This window comes from Macaca fascicularis, chromosome 19 (assembly GCF_037993035.2).
Source record: "Macaca fascicularis isolate 582-1 chromosome 19, T2T-MFA8v1.1".
Taxonomy (NCBI): domain Eukaryota; kingdom Metazoa; phylum Chordata; class Mammalia; order Primates; family Cercopithecidae; genus Macaca; species Macaca fascicularis.
Genome location: NC_088393.1, coordinates 54,693,170 through 54,713,597, shown reverse-complemented (window position 1 = coordinate 54,713,597; position 20,428 = coordinate 54,693,170). Strand labels below are relative to the sequence as shown.

The following is a 20,428-nucleotide window of genomic DNA, read 5'->3' as shown; positions in this document are numbered from 1 at the left end:
TTATGGATTTTCATCACATCCAGAAAATACCTCCACTGGGCTGGGCGCAGTGGCTCACAGCTGTAATCCCAGCGCTTGGGGAGGCCGAGGCGGGTGGATCACCTGAGGTCAGGAGTTCGAGACCAGCCTGGCCAACATGGTGAAACCCCGTCTCTACTAAAAATACAAAAAATTACCCGGCGTGGTGGTGGACGCCTGTAATTCCAGCTACTTGAGAGGCTGAGTCAGGAGAATCTCTTGAACCCAGGAGGCAGAGGTTGCAGTGAGCCGAGATCGCACCATCACAGCGTGGGCAACAAGAGTGAAATTCTGTCAAAAAAAAAAAAAAGGAAAAGAAAATACCTCCATGGGGCTTTCTCTTCCCAGTTCTTCCTGGAGTCGGGGAAAAGCTGGGTTGAGAGGGTGAACAGAAAAAACAAACCTTGGCTGGGCACGGTGGCTCACACCTATAAACCCAGCACTTTGGAGGCTAAGGCGGGCAGATCATGAGGTCAAGAGATCAAGACCATCCTGGCCAACATGGTGAAACCCCATCTTTACTAAAAATACAAAAATTAGCAGATGGGGTGGCATGTGCCTGTAGTCCCAGCTACTTGGGAGGCTGAGGTAGGAGAATCACTTGAATCCAGGAGACAGAGGTTGCAGTGGGCCAAGATCTTGCCACTGCACTCCAGTCTGGCAATAGAGCGAGACTCTGACTCAAAAACAAACAAACAAACAAAAACAAACCTTCATGGCAACATCTAGATTAGTGTCTGAATAACTGTGAATCTCGCCTAGCCAAGCTGACACATAAACATGACCACCAGGGTCCACCTCTTATCAACGTGGCACCTGTCTTAGTTTGTCAGGGTTGCCATAACAAAATATCACCCTGTGTGGCTTAAGTCCAGGAGTTTGAGACCAGCATGGGCAACACGGTGAAACCCTGTCTCTAAAAAATACAACAAATTGGCCAGGCATGGTGGTGCATACCTCTAGTCCTAGCTACTCAAGAGGCTGAGGTGGGAGGATCAGCTGGGCCCAGGAGGTTGAGGCTGTGGTGAGCCGTGTTCACGCCACTGCACTCCAGCCTGGGTGATGGAACACGATTCTGTCTCAGAAAAAAAAAAAAAAAAAAAAGGTCACCCAGTCCCGTTGGATTACAGCCATACTCTTTCAGCCTCCATTAACCTTAATTACCTCCATAAAGGCACCATCTCCAAATATAGTTGCATTAGAGGTTAGGGTTTCAACATATGAATTTTGGGGGAGACATGGACATTTAATCCATAACAGGAGCCATACATATCTCCTTAAATCATAGTTTAAAAACATAGTGTTTTGTTTTGTTTTTTCTTTTGAGACAGTGTCTCACTCTGTCACCCAAGCTGGAGTGCAGTGGTGGGATCTCAGCTCACCGCAACCTCCGCTTCCCAGGCTCAAGTGATTCTCCTGCCTCAGCCTCCTGAGTAGCTGGGATTACAGGCACGCACCACTACTGCTTGGCTAATTTTTGTATTTCTAGTAGAGACAGGTTTCACCACGTTGGCCAGGCTGGTCTTGAACTCCTGACCTCAAATGATCCACCTGCCTCGCCCTCCCAAAGTGCTGGGATTACAGGTATGAGCCACTGCACCTGGCCAAAACATACAGTTCTTTAAGCCAAGATATCTCAAGGTTCAGCCCAAGTGTCAAGATCTATAGGTCCTCTGTCCCTGTTATTCATTCTTCTGAGAATGTTGAAATCAGGGCTCTGCCTACAGATGAAGGCCATGTACCTGCATTCGCTATGAGGACAGATGACAGGTGAGGACCATCCATTCTGTGATGAGACCCTGTGGCTCCATTTTTTTTTTTTGAGACAGAGTCTTGCTCCGTCACCCAGGATGGAGTTCAGCAGCGTGGCCTTGGCTCACTGCAATCTCTGCCTCCCGGGTTCAAGCAATTCTCCTGCCTCGGCCTCCCAAATAGCTGGGATTACAGGTGCACGCCACCACTCCTGGCTAATTTTTGTATTTTTAGTAGAGGCGGGATTTCACCATGTTGGCCAGGCTGGTCTCAAGTATTCCACTCACCTCAGCCTCCCAGAGGCATGAACCACTGCGCTGGGCCCCATGTGCCTCCATTTTTATACAATGTGCCCTGAGATTAGAGGCATGTTTTTGGATGTTCCATTGGGTATTAGGTCTGAGACAGTATCTGTAGCTCCATGGGTGCCACGCTTGTACAGAAATCCAGATTCTGGGCTGGGTGCGGTGGCTCACGCCTGTAATCCCAGCACTTTGGGAGGCCGAGGCGGGCAGATCTTGAGGTCAGGAGTTAGAGACCAGCCTGGCCAACATGGTGAAACCCTGTCTCTACTAAAAATACAAAAATTAGCTGGGTATGGTGGCAGGCGCCTGTAATCCCAGCTACTCGGGAGGCTGAGGCAGGAGAATCATTTGAACCTGGGAGGCAGAGGTTGCAGTGAGCTGAGATCATACATTGCACTCCAGCCTGGGCGACAGGGTGAGACTCCGTCTCAAAAAAAAAACAAAAACAAAAAAACAAAAAAAAAATCGTTTCTCCAGCATCCTGTGTTCCAGATCATCATGCAGTCCTAAATATATTTGTATTATTTAAGGACTCTAGGCCTGCAGAAACTGACTCTGCATTCAAAGCTCTTATAAATATTGCCATCGTCCACACACCATATCCAACTCTTGAGGTCTCAGCATATGCAGTCTTCGTCATGGTACAGCCCTGGTGTCATCAAGTCCTAATGGGTTCTCAGCACAGACCTCAGTGACCCAGCATCACAGATGATGGTCCCAGTTCCTGTGGTGGCAAGAGAACCCCAAATGACTCCATTCCGACAGGAGTTTAACTCTATCCTGAGACTCATTCTGGGAGTTATAGATAAGATTCTGAAATTCTGGAAAGCATATGAATGATTCAAGGCCAACACTGGGAAATGGTTCCCGTATGCAGACCATTTGCCCTGCTGAAGCTCTTCTTGCAGGGCCAACACCGTTCTCCAAGCTTGCCTCTGCGATTACAACGTGCAGCCAAGACAGTGCCTACAATGAGGAGGTGTGGAACTGGAAAGCCTGGAGCAGGCGGCTCCCAGAAGGCCTCCCAAAGGCTGGAGGAACATTCTTCACTCCAGAATAGAAAGCGATCCTGGAATCGTTTGGAATCACTGGAGATGTATTAGAGCGCGCATACACGTTTCCGGTGGGGAACGGGGACTTGAGCTGATTTCTCCAAGGATGAGGATTTTAAAAGATAAAATAGGCAGGGCACAGTGGCTCACACCTGTAATCCCAACGCTTTGGGAGGCTGAGGTGGGAGGATCACTTGAGCCCAGGAGTTCAAGACCAGCCTGGGCAACATAGCGAGACCCCATCTGTACAAAAAAAAAAAATTATCTGGGCATGGTATCGTACGTCTGTGGTGCCAGCTACGCAGGAGGCTGAGGCAGGAGGATGGCTTGAGCCCAGGAGTTGAAGGCTGCAGGGAGCTATTATTGTGCCATTGTGCTCCAGCCTGGGGTACATGGAGATCCTGTCTCTACAAAATAAAATAAAGACAATAACAAGTCATACTTCTGCCTAGTATGGTACAATGAACCTGAGTACAACTGATAACTCTTCTTTTTGAGACTGAGTCTCACTCTATTGCCCAGGCTGGAGTGCAGTGGCATGATCTCAGCTCACTACAACCTCCGCCTCCTGGGTTCAAGTGATTCTCCTGCCTCAGCCTCCGGAGTAGCTGGGATTATAGGTGTGTGCCACCACACCCGGCTAAGTTTTGTATTTTTAGTAGAGGTGGGGTTTTGCCATGTTGGCCAGTGTGGTCTCGAACTCCTGACCTCAAGTGATCCGCCTGCCTTGGCCTCCCAAAGTGCTGGGATTACAGGCGTGAGCCACCATGCCTGGTCCGCACTACTAAGATTTAATCACACTACTTAGGGATTGCCTGGATTCCAGGTCTACAGAAAAGAGAAAGTGGGGTATGGGGGTGAGCAGACCTGGAGGGGGTGATAGTGACCTTAGGGGTGGGGGTGAGGAGAGGCATTTTCTCTGGGAAACTTGGGGCTGGGGAAAGAAGGGGAACCAAAGGGGCCTCAGAAAAAGGAAGGTCAGGGCTAGAAGGGGGAACAGGTGTCTCTAGGGAGTTGGACAGGAGTTTTGGGGAGGACTAAAAGGAGGTGCTTACCATAGAGGATTGGGGCTGGGTCAGAGCTTTGGAGGGGACTTTTGAGGCATCCCTTGTTGCAGTGGGGAAAGGTGGGGTGCGAGGCGTGTTCAGGCCCTGCGGGACAGACGGGGTGATGTTGGGGCAAAAGCTGGAACTAGGGGCGGAGCTTTGGAGGGAAGCTTTGAGGTATCCGTTGTTGGAGTGGGAAAATTGTGGATGTGGGGTGTGTTCAAGGTCTGGGGGACAGATGGGGTGATGGCAGGGCTACAAGCTGAAACTAGGGATGGAGCTTTGGCGGGGACCTTTGAGGTGTCCCTTGTTGGAGTGAGAAAAGGGGTGTGGGTGTGTTCAGGGTCTAGGGGATAGATGGAGTGATGGTGGGGCTACAAGCTGGAACTTGGGGCGGAGCTCTGAGGAGGGGCGGGCCTGGGGTGGGGGCTGATACACTTACGGGTAGTACCTTTTGGAGGATATCGTGCTGGGGGTGAGGGGACAGGACCAGGTGGGAGATTGGGTGGAAAGGGCAGAGTTCTCAAGAAGAGACCTAGGAGGGGCAGAGGCCATTTCTCTTACTCTCTGGCGCCCCCTGCAGGCTGCGGGCTGAACTACCACAAGCGCTGTGCCTTCAGCATCCCCAACAACTGCAGTGGGGCCCGCAAACGGCGCCTGTCATCCACGTCTCTGGCCAGCGGCCACTCGGTGCGCCTCGGCACCTCTGAGTCCCTGCCCTGCACGGCTGATGAGCTGGTGAGGAGATAGGGGATGGGACGGATTGGTAGCTAGGCGGGTGACGGGGCCCAGGCATGGGGCCAGTGCACTGATGTGTCCCTTTCGTTCTTGCCGACGACAGAGCCGTAGCACCACCGAACTCCTGCCTCGCCGTCCCCCGTCATCCTCTTCCTCCTCTTCTGCCTCATCCTACACGGGCCGCCCCATTGAGTTGGACAAGATGCTGCTCTCCAAGGTCAAGGTGCCGCACACCTTCCTAATCCACAGCTATACACGGCCCACCGTTTGCCAAGCTTGCAAGAAACTCCTCAAGGGCCTCTTCCGGCAGGGCCTACAATGCAAAGGTTAGCTGGGCCCGTCGGGGAGGACAGACAGGGTCAGAGCTTCCTCCCTGTCCCAACCTGGTCTTGTAGCAGGACACAAGGATCTCAGCACAGGTATTCTGAGCCTTGGGAGCCCAGGGCCTCAGAATGGGGGAGCCCAGGGCCTCAGAAGGGGAGAGCCCTGAATCCTAGCGTTCTGGTACTTTTGGAATTCTAGAATCCTAGAACCTCAGTTTTGTGTGTGTGTGTGTGTGTGTGTGTGTGTTGTTCTTCTTTGGAGACAGAGTGTCACTCTGTCACCCAGGCTGGAGTGTAATGGCGCAATCATGGCTCACTGCAGCCTCAACCTCCTGGGTTCAAGTGATCCTCCTGCCTCAGCCTCCTGAGTAGCTAGGACTACAGGTGGTGCCACCACACCCAGCTAATTTTTAAATCATTTATAGAGATAAGGTATCACCATATTGTCCACGCTGGTCTTGAACTCCTGGGCTTAAGCAATCCTCCTACCTCGGCCTCCCAAAATGCTGGGATTACAGGTGTGAGCCACCATGCCCAGCTGAACCTCAGTCTTTAGAACCTTGGAATTCTAGATTCATAAAGCGTTTAGCATAGGATTCTAAAACTGTAGAACCTGAGAATTCTAGAATCAGAACCATAGCATTCAAAAATTCCGAATGATAGAATTCAGCTAAAATAACAACAGAACTTTAGATTACACATCTTAGATCTCCCAAGTTATAGATTCTCAGAACATGAGAATTTTGGAACCATGGGATTTGAAGGTAATAAAAACATAGGCACATCAAATTTGAGAGTCTTAGACATCTAGAATCGTATAAACTTGAAACCATCGTAACCTAGAATCCTGGAAATTCTAGACTCCCAGAACTTTGAACGATCAAATTCTAGAATCCAGCCAGGCATGGTGGTTCATGCATGTAATCTCAGCACTTTGGGAGGCCAAGGTAGGTGGATCACTTAAGCCTAGGAGTTTAAGACCAGCCTGGGCAACATGGCGAAACCCTGTCTCTACAAAAAAAATTAAAAACTAGCCAGGTGTGGCAGCATGCATCTGTGGTCCCAGCTACTTGGGACTCTGAGGAGGGAGGATTAATTGAGCCCAGGAGGTTGAGGCTGCCGTGAGCCGTGATTGTGTCACTGCATTCCAGCCTGGGTGACAAAGCAAGAACTTGTCTCAAAAAAAGAAAAAAAAATTCTAGAACCTCAGAGGTCTAGATCCATATAAACTTAGAAACATCCAATGCAAGAATTTATTGGAACAATCAAATTCTAGAGCTAAAGAAGCATGGAAACATCAGATTCTAGAATCTTGTATGTATAGAATCCTAGAACCTTGGAATCTGCAGACTCTGGAGGCAGAGAAGCCTAGAAGTATAGAACTCTAGAAGTGCCAAATTTTAGAGTTGAGATATATAACACTCTAAAATCTTGGACATTAAAGAGTCTTAGAAGTGTCAAATCATAGATGTCTAGAGTTCTGGAAACTTGGACATCAAACTCTGAAGCCTTAGAAATACGGCATCAGGGCCGGGCGCGGTGGCTCAAGCCTGTAATCCCAGCACTTTGGGAGGCCGAGACGGGCGGATCATGAGGTCAGGAGATCGAGACCATCCTGGCTAATATGGTGAAACCCCGTCTCTACTAAAAATACAAAAAACTAGCCAGGCGAGGTGGTGGGCGCCTGTAGTCCCAGCTACTCGGGAGGCTGAGGCAGGAGAATGGCGTAAACCCGGGAGGCAGAGCTTGCAATGAGCTGAGATCCGGCCACTGCACTCCAGCCTGGGCGACAAAGCGAGACTCTGTCTCAAAAAAAAAAAAAAAAAAAAAGAAATACGGCATCAGGCTGGGGGCAGTGGCTCACACCTGTAATCCCAGCACTTTGGGAGGCTTAGGTGGGTGGATTGACTGAGCCTAGGAGTTCAAGACCAGCTTGTACAATATGGAAAGACCCCATTTCTACAAAAAATACAAAAAATTAGCCGGGCATGGTAGTGCGTGCCTGTAGTTTCAGCTACTCAGGAGGCTGAGGTGGGAAGATTGCTTGAGCCTGGGAGGCAGAGGTTGCAGTGAGCCAAGACTGAGCCACTGTACACTCTAGTCTGGGAGAGACTAGAGACAGAGCCAGACTATTTCTCAAAAAAAAAAAAAAAAACAGAATCATAGAACCTTCATAAAATAGGTTTTTAGTAAACTCTAGAATCTTTGATGTATAGTGTCCCTAGAACCATGGAAACACTGAACTCTACAGCAATGGTTCCCGTCCAGGGGCAATTTCACTGCTAGGGGATGTTTCACAAGGGTTGGAGATAGTTTGGTTTGGTACACTGGGATAGTGCTACTGGCGTCCAGTAGGTAGAAGTCAGAGATGCAGCTAAACATCCTACAATGCACAGAGCAAATGCCCTAAAACAAGGAGTTATCCTGGGCACTATGTTAGTGTCACGGGTTGAGGAACCCAGCCCTAGGGTGTTCAGAGTCTAGAGTCACAGCACATTAGAACCAATAACACACACACACACACAAGTCGGGCACGCGGTGGCTCACACCTGTAATCCCAGCACTTTAGGAGGCCAAGGTGGGTGGATCTACTGAGGTCAGGAGTTCGAAACCAGCCTGACCAACATGGCGAAACCCCATCTCTACTAAAAACACACAAAAATTAGCTAGGCTTGGTGGTGGGCACCTGTAGTCCCACGCCCAGCTAATTTTTGTATTTTTATTTTTATTTTTATTTTTATTTTTTGAGACAGAGTCTCGCTCTGTCACCCAGGCTGGAGTGCAGTGGCCGGATTTCAGCTCACTGCAAGCTCCGCCTCCCGGGTTCACGCCATTCTCCTGCCTCAGCCTCCGGAGTAGCTGGGACTACAGGCGCCCGCCACCTCGCCCAGCTAGTTTTTTGTATTTTTTAGTAGAGACGGGGTTTCACCGGGTTAGCCAGGATGGTCTCGATCTCCTGACCTTGTGATCCGCCCGTCTCGGCCTCCCAAAGTGCTGGGATTACAGGCTTGAACCACCGCGCCCGGCCAATATTTTTAGTAGAGATGAGGTTTCACCATGTAGGGCAGGCTGGTCTCGAACTCCTGACCTCAAATTATCTGTTCTCCCCGACCTTCCAAAGTACTGAGATTACAGGTGGGAGCCACCGCACTTGGCAGTCATCGGGATTTTGAGTCTAGCCCTCCCACTTAATCAAGACCCCAAACTGTGGCTGAAAGTGGGAAAATGACCAGGGCAGCGGCAGCCAGTGTTCTTACCCAGGCAGCAAGAGTAGACTCTTTTGAGCCTGGGGCTTAGGGTCAAGGTTCAAGCCTTCCAGGTAACCTCTCTTCCCCTTCTCACCTGTCCCCTTGTTCCCTGTCCTACCAGACTGCAAGTTTAACTGTCACAAACGCTGCGCCACCCGTGTCCCTAATGACTGCCTGGGGGAGGCCCTTATCAATGGAGGTGAGAGGCTGGGGGGACGCTGGGGAGAAAGGGGAAGGGGCAGGACTGGGTGGAGGCCCCTCTAACGCCTCCGTCCCCACAGATGTGCCGATGGAGGAGGCCACCGATTTCAGCGAGGCTGACAAGAGTGCCCTCATGGATGAGTCAGAGGACTCCGGTGTCATCCCTGGCTCCCACTCGGAGAATGCACTCCACGCCAGTGAGGAGGAGGAAGGCGAGGGAGGCAAGGCCCAGAGGTACGCACGGAACCCTCCAAGCAACCCTGGGGGAAGGACCTCCTGCACAGTGAACCTCCATATCTTTTTATCTACAGTGGGCTGACATCACCTTGTATTTGTAAATTTTCCCAGTTCCTGAGGCAAACCTTTTAAAGCACTACAGCTTTTTAAAAATAATTTTTTGTTTTGAGACAGGGTCTCGGTCTGTCACCCAGGCTGGTGCAGTGGTGCAGTCTTGACTCACTGCAGCCTCAACCACCTGGGCTCAAGCGATCCTGCTACCTTAGCCTCCCAAGTAGCTGGGACCACAAGCTCATCCACCACACCCAGCTAATTTTTGTATTTCTGCAGAGACAGGGTCTACCCTATGTTGCCCAGGCTGGTCTTGAACTCCTGACTCCTGAGCTCAAGTGATCCACCCGCCTCAGCCTCCCAAAGGGTCTTGCTTTGTTGCCCACTGGAGTGCAGTGGTGTGATTGTGACTCACTGTAACCTCAAACTCCTGGGCTCAGGTGATCCTCCTGCCTTGGCCTCCTGAGTATCTGGGACTACAGGGACGCAATGCTATCTGGCTAATTTTTTTTTTTTTCTTTTTTTAGACAAGAGTTTCACTCTTGTTGCCCAGGCTGGAGTGCAGTGACACAATTTCAGTTCAATGGAACCTCCACCTCCTGGGTTCAAGCGATTCTCCTGCCTCAGCCTCCGGAGTAGATGGGACTACAGGCACCCACCACCATGCCTGGCTAATTTTTTTGTATTTTTAGTAGAGACGGGGTTTTGCCATGTTGGTCAGGCTGGTCTCGAACTCCTGACCTCAGGTGATCCATCTGTCTTGGCCTCCCAAAGTTGCTGGGATTACAGGCGTGAACCACCACGCCCGACCTATATTCTTCTTCTTTTTTTTTTTTTTTTTTTAGGGATAGGGGTCTTGCTATGTTGCCCAGGGTGGTCTTGAACTTCTGGGCTCAAGCAATCCTCCCACCTCAGCCTCCCAAAGTGCTGGGATTACACATTTTGAAACTATATACAGAGTTCACACTTATTCAACTCCACTGGAATGTGAGCTCAGGTGCATGAGGGCAAGGATATTTGCTGCCCTCCCAGGTGCCTAGGACAGGGCTGGCGCAGATCAGGCACTTCCTATCTGGGTGTGGCATGAATGTTTCTTGAGAAAGCTGGCGCAGCACAGTTCACACGGGCGCTGGAGGCTGAGAGTCAGCCCAGATCCCAGCTCTACCACTTCACTTGCTAGGTGCTTCCCTGTGTGCCACAGTTTCCTCCTGGGGCGATGAGGTATCTACCCCACAGGGTGATAAACCTGGGGCAGGGGTAAGCGGGCACCCTCACAGGTGCACCGGAAAATATTTAATGGGCACCTGCTGTGTTCTGACTCCAAGCACGCAGCTATGAACAAAAGAGGTAAAAGTCTGCTCTTCTGGAGCTGACGGTCTCAGTGGGGAGACAGCTAATAAATGCATCCACAGCATTGGGTACTGGTGATGGTGATAAAAACAAGAGGAGATGGAGAATGGGGGACATGCTATCTTAGGGTCATTCAAGGAGACCTCGCTGAGGAAGTGGCAGTTGAAGGGAGGGGAGGGAAGGAGCCTTGTGGGGCTCTGGGGGAGAGGCTTCCAGGCAGAGGCAACAGCAGGTGCAAAGGCCCTTGGGTAGAGCCACCCGTGTTCCAGGGACAGCACAGAGACCCATGTGGCTGCAGCAGGGAGGGTGAGGGGAAGAGGGTGGGACAGAAAGGGGATGGGTAAGCTGGTCACAGTAACGACAGTGTTTCCTGTGGTGCCTCCCAACCCAAGCAGCCTGAAGCCGCAGGTTCCCTTTCTCCCACGTCTTTCCTGGGAATATCTAGTAACACAATCATACGCTGTCAGAGTTGGACCTTGAGGGATTGGGGGTGGTGGGTGTGGGGAGAGGTAGCCTATTTCACAGATGGGGAAACTGAGTCTTAGGCAAAGGGATGTGGTCAAGGCCACCCGGGTCCTTTTTTTTTTGAGACTGAGTCTCACTTTGTCGCCCAAGCTGGAGTGCAGTGGCAGGATCCAGGCTCACTGCAACCTCTGCCTCCCAGGTTCAAGCAATTCTCCTGTCTCGCCCTCCCGACTAGCTGGGATTACAGGCGCCCGCCACCACACCCAGCTGATTTTTTTAATTTTTAGTAGAGATGGGGTTTCACCATGTTAGCCAGGATGGTCTCGATATGCTGACCTCGTGATCTGCCCACCTCGGCCTCCCAAAGTGCTGGGATTACAGGCGTGAGCCACTGCGCCCAAGGCCACCCTAGTTCTGATCTAGCACAGGGATCCAGAGATTGTTGGTTCCAGAGCTGAGCAAGTCAATCTCTCAAATCTCGAACTCCTGACCTCAAGTGATCCCCCCACTTCTGCCTCCCAAAGTATTGGGATTACAGGCATGAGCCACCATGCCCAGCAGGTCACTTAATCACTCTCTAGACCTTCCTTACTGTACTAACAGCATCTGCACAGATGAGGGAGGTGAGGCCCAGAGAGGTTGAATCACTTACCCAGTGTCACACAGCTGGCTCCACAATCGCTGGACTAAATACCAATTAGCATTTACTGGGGGTCCTCTGTATGCCAGGCACTTTACTAAGCTCCGTAGAAAGGTTTCCACTCCTCATAGCATCCCGTTTGGGTGGAGAAACTGAGGCACAAAGAGGTTAGTTAATTTGCTAGGCAGCCTGACTTCAGAAATGCCTATTACAGAAGCCCTCTCAAGAATCTCCTTCTGGGCCAGCGTGGTGGCTCGCACCTGTAAGCACTTTAGGAGGCCGAGGCAGGTGGATCTTTTCAGGCCAGGAGTTCGAGACCAGCCTGGCCAACATGGCGAAACCTCATCACTACTAAAAATACAAAAATTAGCCAGGAGTGGTGGTGCGCATGTAATGGTCACCGTGATTGTCCCAGCCACTCAGGAGGCTGAGGCATGAGAATTGCTTGAACCCAAGAGGCAGAGGTTACAGTGAGCTGAGATCGCACCACTGCATTCCAGCCTGGGTGACAGAGCGAGACTCTTAAAAACAAACAAAAGGCCAGGCGCGGTGGCTCAAGCCTGTAATCCCAGCACTTTGGGAGGCCGAGATGGGCAGATCACGAGGTCAGGAGATCGATACCATCCTGGCTAACACGGTGAAACCCCGTCTCTACTAAAAAATACAAAAAAACTAGCTGGGCGAGGTGGCGGGCGCCTGTAGTCCCAGCTACTCGGGAGGCTGAGGCAGGAGAATGGCGTAAACCCGGGAGGCGGAGCTTGCAGTGAGCTGAGATCCGGCCACTGCACTCCAGCCTGGGGGACAGAGCGAGACTCCGTCTCAAAAAAAAAAAACAGAAAAAAAAAAAGACAACTCCCGGGTGTGTGTTGGGGGTGGGAAATTGTCAAAACAAAAACCAACCAAACAAAAACAGTCCGCAACTCCCTAGTTTCCCAGAGATGCCCCCTGCGGCCCCAAGCAGCATGGTCATTTTCTGCATGTGACTTCTCACCCCTTACTCTTCCTCCGCAGCTCCCTAGGGTACATCCCCCTAATGAGGGTGGTGCAATCAGTGCGACACACGACGCGGAAATCCAGCACCACGCTGCGGGAGGGTTGGGTGGTTCATTACAGCAACAAGGACACGCTGGTGAGTGGCCGGGGCGGGGCCAGGTGCGGGGCGTGAAGGTTGGAAGAGGGGCGGCTCAGCTTGAGTGGGCGGGGCTAGGTGGGTGGGGCTGAAGCTAGGCGCGGGCGGGCCAGTAGTGGGCTGGGCCATGCTGGAGGCGGGGCTTGAATTAGAAGCGTGGGTTATAAGGGTGGGACTAGGGGCAAGAGTTAGGGAAGACACGGGGCTAAGAGCAAGGTTATGGGCGGGGCTAGAGTTAGGGGAGGAGCTTGGCTGGAGGAAGAGGGCTAAGTGGAGGTGAGTCTGGGGTTAGGGCGTGGGGGCTGGGCTAGGGTTAAGGCTAGGAGCGGGGCTAGGGTTAGGGCGTGTGTGGGGGGGGTGGGACTACGGCGTGGGGGTAGGTACTAGGGTTAGGGCGTGCACGTGGTGCTCCAGGCACCTGGAGCCCCAAGCAGCGCCACGGGACGGGACCAGGACTGGGCCGGAAAGTCTGGCGGTTCACGTGACTCTTCAAACATCTTTGCAGAGAAAGCGGCACTATTGGCGCCTGGACTGCAAGTGCATCACGCTTTTCCAGAACAACACGACCAACAGATACTATAAGGTAAGCCTCCGGGCTTCCAGCTCCCCTGGACTTCCCGCTGTGCCCACAAACTTCCCCACACCTCCTCCTACCCCCGGTTACTCCAGACAGATCCTGCAAATCACACCCTCTGCCCACCCCCAGCCTCCCTGCTTCCAGCTCATCAGCAAGAGCTGTCCATCCGATTCTGGCCCCACCACTTTCCAGCGCGGGCGGCCCGGGCAGGTTCCCTACTTCTCAGTGCCTCACGCTTCTCACCTGTAAATATGCCTCAAATGCTAATACCTCAGGGCTGGTGCTAGAATTCAAAGAGCCAATCCACTAAACCAATCGGCTTAGGGCGTGGTATATTAAGCTCCCAGTACTTCTAAGGCTGTTCTCACTATTCCTTTATTTTTTTTATTATTTATTTATTTTTTGAGATGGAGTCTCACTCTGTTGCCCGGCTGGAGTGCAGTAGCGTGATCTCGGCTCACTGCAACCTCCACTTCCCGGGTTCAAGCGATTCTCCTGCCTCAGCCTCCCGAGTAGCTAGGACTACAGGTGAACGCCACCTCGCCCAGCTAATTTTTGTATTTTTATTGGAGACGGGGTTTCACCATGTTGGCCAGGATGGTCTCGATCTCTTGACATCACGATCTGCCTCCCGCCTCGGCCTCCCAGAGTGCTGGGATTACAGGCGTGAGCCACGGCGCCCGGCCTCGCTATTCCTTTATAATTAATGTATTGCATTATGTGTGTGTATTCGTCACCACCTCCTGTGCCCACGCCGTGTCCCAGCCACTGTCTTCCACTCGGATGGTTGCAGCCTTCTCCTTGCAGGGTCCTTGCTTCTGACCTCAACCTCTGTCATTTCCCCCCTAGTAGCCAGGGGAGTCTTTATTAAAACCCTCAAAACCCCCCAGTGGCTCCTATTGTCTTACAGTAATAAAACGGGGACTCCTGCTGTTACCTGTCCTGGAGTGTCTTCCTTGAACTTTCCATGGCTGGTTCCTTATCATCTTCCCATTTTGCTCAGACCACACCATCTAAAATACTGCCCTTGGCCAGGCATGGGTGGCTCATGCCTGTAATCCCAGAGCTTTCAGAGGCCGAGGCGGGAGGATCACTTGAGATCACGAGTTCGAAATCAGTCTGGCCAACATGGTGAAACCCTGTCTCTACTAAAAATACAAAAATTAGCGGGGCGTGGTAGCGGGTGCCTATAACCCCAGCCACTTCGGAGGCTGAGGCAGGAGAATCGCTTGAACCTGGGAGGCAGATGCTGCAGTGAGCTGAGATCGTGCCACTGCACTCCTGCCTGGGCAACAGAGCAAGACTCCATCTCAAAAAAAAAAATAAAATAAAATGCTGTCCTCACCGTCCCCCCACCCATGTGTCCATGTCATCACCTGGTTTTATGGGCTACCTAAGTCATTCATTCTTTCCTCCCTCCTTCCTCCCTCCCTCCCTCCTTCCTCCCTCCCTCCCTCCTTCCTCCCTCCCTCCCTCCTTCCTTTGTCCTTCCTCCCTTCTTCCTCCTTTGACACGTTTCCCACCCCATGATCCCTGCGCCTTCTGTCCCGCCTGGGTCCCCTCAGCCTCCTTCCTGGTTCTCTGTCTCCATCTCATTCTATTCCATCTGCCCTCCGCATACAAGCGGATAATGCTCAAAAGCCTTCGGTGGCTTCCTGAGGCCGTTGGACAAAGCCCAGGCTCTTCCTTGTGGCCTGCGAAGCCCTGTGTGGCCTCATTTCCTCCATTTATTATCAAACATTTATTTAGTTTTGAGACGGAGTCTCGCTCTGTCACCCAGGCTTAAGTGCAGTGTCGCATTCTTGGCTCACTGCAACATGCGCCTCCCGGGTTCAAGTGATTCTCCTGCCTTAGTCTCCTGAGTAGCCAGGATTATAGGCATGCCACCATGCCTGGCTAATTTTTGTGTTTTTAGTAGAGATGGGCTTTCACCATGTTGGTCAGGCTGGTCTCAAACTCCTGACTTCGTGATCCGCCCACCTTGGCCTCCCAAAGTGTTGTGATTACAGTTGAGAGCCACCGCACCCGGCCCATTTATTTATTTTGAGACAGGATCTTGCTTGTCTCCCAGATGCAGTGGCATGATCATGGCTCACTGTAACCTCTGCCTCCCTGGCTCAAATAATTGTCCCACCTCCCCAGTAGCTGGGATTACAGGTGCGTACCACCACACCTGGCTAATTTTTGTATTTTTTGTAGAGATGGGGGTCTCATCATGTTGCCCTGGCTGGTCTCAAACTCCTGGGCCAGCGATCTGCCTGCCTTGGCCTCCCAAAGTGCTGGGATTACAGGCTTATGGCACCATGCCTGACTGATTTTTAAATTTTTTGTAGAGCTGGGGTCTCACTATGTGGCCCAGGCTCGTCTTGAACTCCTGGGCCATCTGCCCTCCTCGGCCTCCCAAAGTGCTGGGAGTACAGGCATGAGCCACCACGTCCAGCTGTCAAATGTTTATCAAATCAAGCTTTTACTGTGTCAAATCAAGCTTTTACTGTGTCCAGGCACCGCCATGTGATGGGAATACAGCTTGGCTTTTGAGCACAGCCTTTCCTCAGGGCCTTTGCACATGCTGTTCCCCTACTCTTTGCCAGCTGACTTCTTCTTACCTTTCTGGTCTCTGCTTCAATATCACTTCTGCCAGTAATTAGTATTATTATTATTTTTGAGATGGAGTCTCACTCTGTCACCTAGGCAACAGTGGCGCGATCTTGGTTCATTGTAACGTCTGCCTCCCAGGTTCAAGCAATTCTCCTGCCCCAGCCTCCTGATTAGTTGGGATTACAGGCACATACCACCACGCCTGGCTAATTTTTGTATTTTCAGTAGAGACGGGATTTTGCCATGTTGGCCAGGCTGGTCTCGAACTCCTGACCTCAAGTGATCTGCCCGCCTCGGCCTCCCAAAGTGTTAGGATTACAGGCGTGAGCCACCGCCCCTGGCCTCTGCCAGTAATTATAAAAGAACAGTGAGAACAGGCTTAGAATTACTGGGAACTTGTCTAACCACTCTGCAAACCAGGCCCATCCCCATCAACATGGATCCTGTGTATCCTTCTGGGTAAGCAGTAGAATTCCAGGGTCTGCCTGGTATCCTCACCTGTGCTGGTTCCGCATCCTGCAGGAAATTCCGCTGTCAGAAATCCTCACGGTGGAGTCCGCCCAGAACTTCAGCCTTGTGCCGCCGGGCACCAACCCACACTGCTTTGAGATTGTCACTGCCAATGCCACCTACTTTGTGGGCGAGATGCCTGGCGGGGCTCCAGGTGGGCCAAGTGGGCAGGGGGCTGAGGCCGCCCGGGGCTGGGAGACAGCCATCCGCCAGGCCCTGATGCCCGTCATCCTTCAGGACGCACCCAGCGCCCCAGGCCATGCTCCCCACAGTAAGTCCTCCCACCCCGTCCTTGAAAGAATAGGTCTAGATGGGTGGGGCAGGATTCTGGGGAATGGAAGGGCCAAAGAGGGCCCTTGGGCAATGGTGGGGTTGAAAACATGGCTTCTGGACTCAGCAGGCCTGCGTTCAGACTCTATTAATCATGCCTGTTAATCCCAGCACTTTGGGAAGCCAAGGAAGGAGGATCACTTGAGGCCAGGAGTTCAAGACCAGCCTGGGCAACATAACGAGATTCCATCTCTACAAAAAAATAAAAACAATTAGCCAGGTGTGGTGGCGCACTCCTGTAGTTCCAGGTACTTGGGAGGCTGAGGCAGGAGAATTGCTTGAGCCTGGGAGGTTGAGGGGCTGTAGTGAGTCGTGATCGCACCACTGCACTCCAGTCTGGGTGACAGAGCAAGACTCTGTCTCCAAAAAAGAAAAAACAAACAAAAAACACAAAAATCCACAACAAATCTCTGTTAAGCTCCTGGCCTGATATGTGGGCTTGGGCATGTCACTTCCCCTCCATGAGCCTTGTCCCAGGTGCTGATAAGTCCTCATGCACTTACTGAGTGCCTCCTCTACGCGGGACAGTGCTGGGGACCCAGTGATCAGGACAGCCCAAGACCTGCCCTCATGGGGCTCAGAGTCCAGTAGGGCAGAATACCTGTCTTCAGAGAGTGATAGTCCAGGGTGGGCAGGGTTGGGACAAGGGAGCCAGGGAGCTGGAGGGGCCCAGAGGGGTACCTGACCCAATCTGGGTGTATAGGAGGGCTTCCTGGAGGAGGTGACATCTGAACTGAGACCTGGAGGCTGAGGCAGGGTGAGATGTGGGAAAGAAAATGAGATCTCATTTTAGGCAGAGGCAAAAAGTGATGAAAGAGTACCAGGTTCCCACCCTCTGGAGCTTATAATCCAGTGTGGGTTACAGACACTGATCATTAACCCATACAAGCAACGAGTGTGATACAGAACATTTGCGACAGTGATCCAGCTTGGTTCTAGGAGTGACATTTGAGCTGACACTTGAGGATGAGGAGGATTTAGCTAAGTCTAGGATGAAGGAAAGAGTTTTCCTGGCAGGGGAAACAGCACATGCCGAGACTAGAAGGTAGAAGAGAGCTTGCTGTATTTGAGGCCCAGCAAGGAGGCCAGTGTGTCAGGAATAGCATGTGGGGGGTTGAAGTCAGAGGTAGATGAGGGCCTAGGCCATGCCTTTTAGACCATTTAAGGAGCTCAGGCTTCTTCCTCAGGGCACTGGGGAGCCATGGCAGAGTTGTGAGCAGAGGAAGGATAGGGTCAGCCTTGTGCCTCAGTAAGACCCCTCTGGCTTCTCTGTGGGAGGTGAATAGGAGGGGCACGATTGGGGCAAGGAGACCAGGGAAGGGGCTGTGGAGTGAGGACCCAGAGTTGGAGGGCGAGCAGGGGCCTAGACTGGTGGAAGAGAGAGACATTCAAGTGGCAGAAAGATCCGGATTTAGAAATATCTGGCTCTGGTTGGGTTTGTAGGGGGACAAATTCAAGGGAAGACGCAGGAGTCAGTCTGGGCTTTCCCTCCAAGACTCGGTTTCCTTCTCTGTATATTGAGGTCAGTCTGCCTCCCCTGGTGCTGAGATCCTAGGGTAAAATGCTCAGCAAAATCATCTGTAACGTCACTCCTTTAGCCACTCAGTACATCTCATTTACTCTTCCTGGTGGCCCTATGAGGGAGGTCCTTTTATTATCCCCATTTTCTAGATGAGGAAACCGAGGTTCATAGTGGACAAGTCACCAGCCTGAAGCTGCATGTTGTATCGAACATTGGATTCAAATCTGGGTGGCCTGACTCCCAAGTCTGCCTTTGCAGGTATAGGTGGAGATAATCCTGAGCCTGGAGTCCCCTCACCTCTCTCTCTCCCCTCTCCCCAGGACAAGCTTCTCTGAGCATCTCTGTGTCCAACAGTCAGATCCAAGAGAATGTGGTGAGACTCCTGCCCACACATGATGCCCTCCCTTCCCACAAACCCTCCCCAGCTCTCTCAGCTCCTTGACTCCCCCTCCCCGATTTCCATTTGCACCCCTGACCTGCCCTGTCTTCACCCTGCAGGACATCGCCACTGTCTATCAGATCTTCCCCGATGAAGTGCTGGGCTCAGGGCAGTTTGGAGTGGTCTATGGAGGTGAGGACACTTTAGAGCTAACCCAGAGGGGGCCTGGGGCTGGGGGAAGCTGCTGTAGCTCCAACCCTTCCTTTCTGATTGGTCACATGCTCACCTCCTATGTTGATTGGGTTAGAAAGCTAGATCCTAGGTGGACTGGTTGTAGGTTCTTTTCTCACTGGGAGAAACCAATGGACTCTCCTCCTGTTGTAAATAGGAAGCATAAATTCAGCACTCTGATTAGTCACAGAGGTAGATTTTGATTGGATAGGGAAGGTAGATTCTGCATTCTGATTAGCCACAGAGCTAGAACCTAGATTCTGATTGGATTGCAGTATAGATTCTGCATTCTTATTGGCCACAGAACTAGATCCTAGATTCTGATTGGATAGGAGGATAGATTCTGCACTCTGGCCACAGAGCTAGATCCTAGATTCTGACTGACTAGGAGGGCAGATTCGGCATTCTGATTGGCCACAGGCTAAATCCTAGATTCTGATTGGATTCAAGGGGTGGTAAATTTTACACTTTGATTTGTCACAGAGCTAGATCCTAGAGCTGGATAGGACAGGGAGGGTAAATTCTACACTCTTGGAAGTGTAGAATGTGGGTGGAGATAATTCTGAACCTAGAGTCCCCTCACTTTTGTCTCTCCCCTGTCCCCAGGACTCTTATGGGCCCCACAAAACTAGATGCTAGATCCTGACTGGTTATAAATCCAGTTTCCCATGTTATACATTCTCTTCTTTGGAGCTTTGTTTTTTGCTTTCCTTGTTTCTGCCTTTACTCCCAAAGTGCACCTCTGCTGGCCTTTTCACATATCTCCTGGGGCCTCCAACTCTGCCCAACTCTGACTGTCTCTATGATGGGGGGGCAGAGGTCAGCAGAGGTGGAGATACTCCTGCCAAACTGGGTGGTCTTGCTCTCTCAACCCCCATCTGTCTGACTCCCTGCCCAGGAAAGCACCGGAAGACAGGCCGGGACGTGGCAGTTAAGGTCATTGACAAACTGCGCTTCCCCACCAAGCAGGAGAGCCAGCTCCGGAACGAAGTGGCCATTCTGCAGGTAAGCACCAGGCCGCCTTCCCTTTCTGCTGCTTCCTTTCACGGGCCAGCTGACCCAGTGTGTAGGGGTGGTCAGGGAAGGCTTCCTGGAGGAAACCATATGCATGTTGAGACTGAAGAGGAGGAGAAGGTGTTCTTAGCAGAGGGACCAGCCTGTACAAAGGCCTGGTGAGAGGGAGCATGAGGTTTTCTAGAAAGGAGGTACTGGAAGATGAGGCCAGGGAGGAGGGTGAAGCCAGACCCTTGGGACTTTCTCCCGAGGGTACTGGGGAGCCACAGAAGGCTTTTGAGCAAGGGAGGGGCAGAATCAGGTGCATACTTTAGGAAAATCCCTTGGGCTGCCATCTGGAGGGTGGGTGGAAAGGGAAGTGACTGTAGCCAGGAGGCTGAGTGGGGATCTGGGTGGGAGAGAGGGGTTAGACCAGGATAGGACTGGGGAATGTGAGAGGGGGTATGGATTTAAAAGATACAGACATGCAGAGCTCTCCCCATTTCTCCAAGCTCCCGCTCCTCCCTCCTGCAACCCTGGGCCTCCACCAGAATTTCAGGATGTAAAGATCCTTCTGGGCCGGGCGCGGTGGCTCAAGCCTGTAATCCCAGCACTTTGGGAGGCCGAGACGGGCGGATCACGACGTCAGGAGTTCGAGACCATCCTGGCTAACACGGTGAAACCCCGTCTCTACTAAAAAATACAAAAAACTAGCAGGGCGAGGTGGTGGACG

General features: G+C 51.9%; 1 protein-coding gene across 3 annotated transcripts in view; it reads left to right on the top strand.

Annotated features, from left to right (window-relative positions):
* PRKD2 (protein kinase D2) overlaps positions 1 to 20,428 on the top strand; it is a 44,319-nt gene that overhangs the window by 7,348 nt on the left and 16,543 nt on the right. For all 3 annotated transcript variants that reach the window (XM_005589664.4, XM_074023975.1, XM_005589663.5), the window contains 10 exons: positions 4,757 to 4,911; positions 5,015 to 5,237; positions 8,604 to 8,681; positions 8,764 to 8,917; positions 12,438 to 12,555; positions 13,061 to 13,138; positions 16,253 to 16,511; positions 18,413 to 18,465; positions 18,591 to 18,663; positions 19,601 to 19,707. In XM_005589664.4, coding sequence (XP_005589721.1) covers positions 4,757 to 4,911; positions 5,015 to 5,237; positions 8,604 to 8,681; positions 8,764 to 8,917; positions 12,438 to 12,555; positions 13,061 to 13,138; positions 16,253 to 16,511; positions 18,413 to 18,465; positions 18,591 to 18,663; positions 19,601 to 19,707 — 1,298 coding nt within the window. The remainder of the gene's footprint in view (positions 1 to 4,756; positions 4,912 to 5,014; positions 5,238 to 8,603; positions 8,682 to 8,763; positions 8,918 to 12,437; positions 12,556 to 13,060; positions 13,139 to 16,252; positions 16,512 to 18,412; positions 18,466 to 18,590; positions 18,664 to 19,600; positions 19,708 to 20,428) is intronic.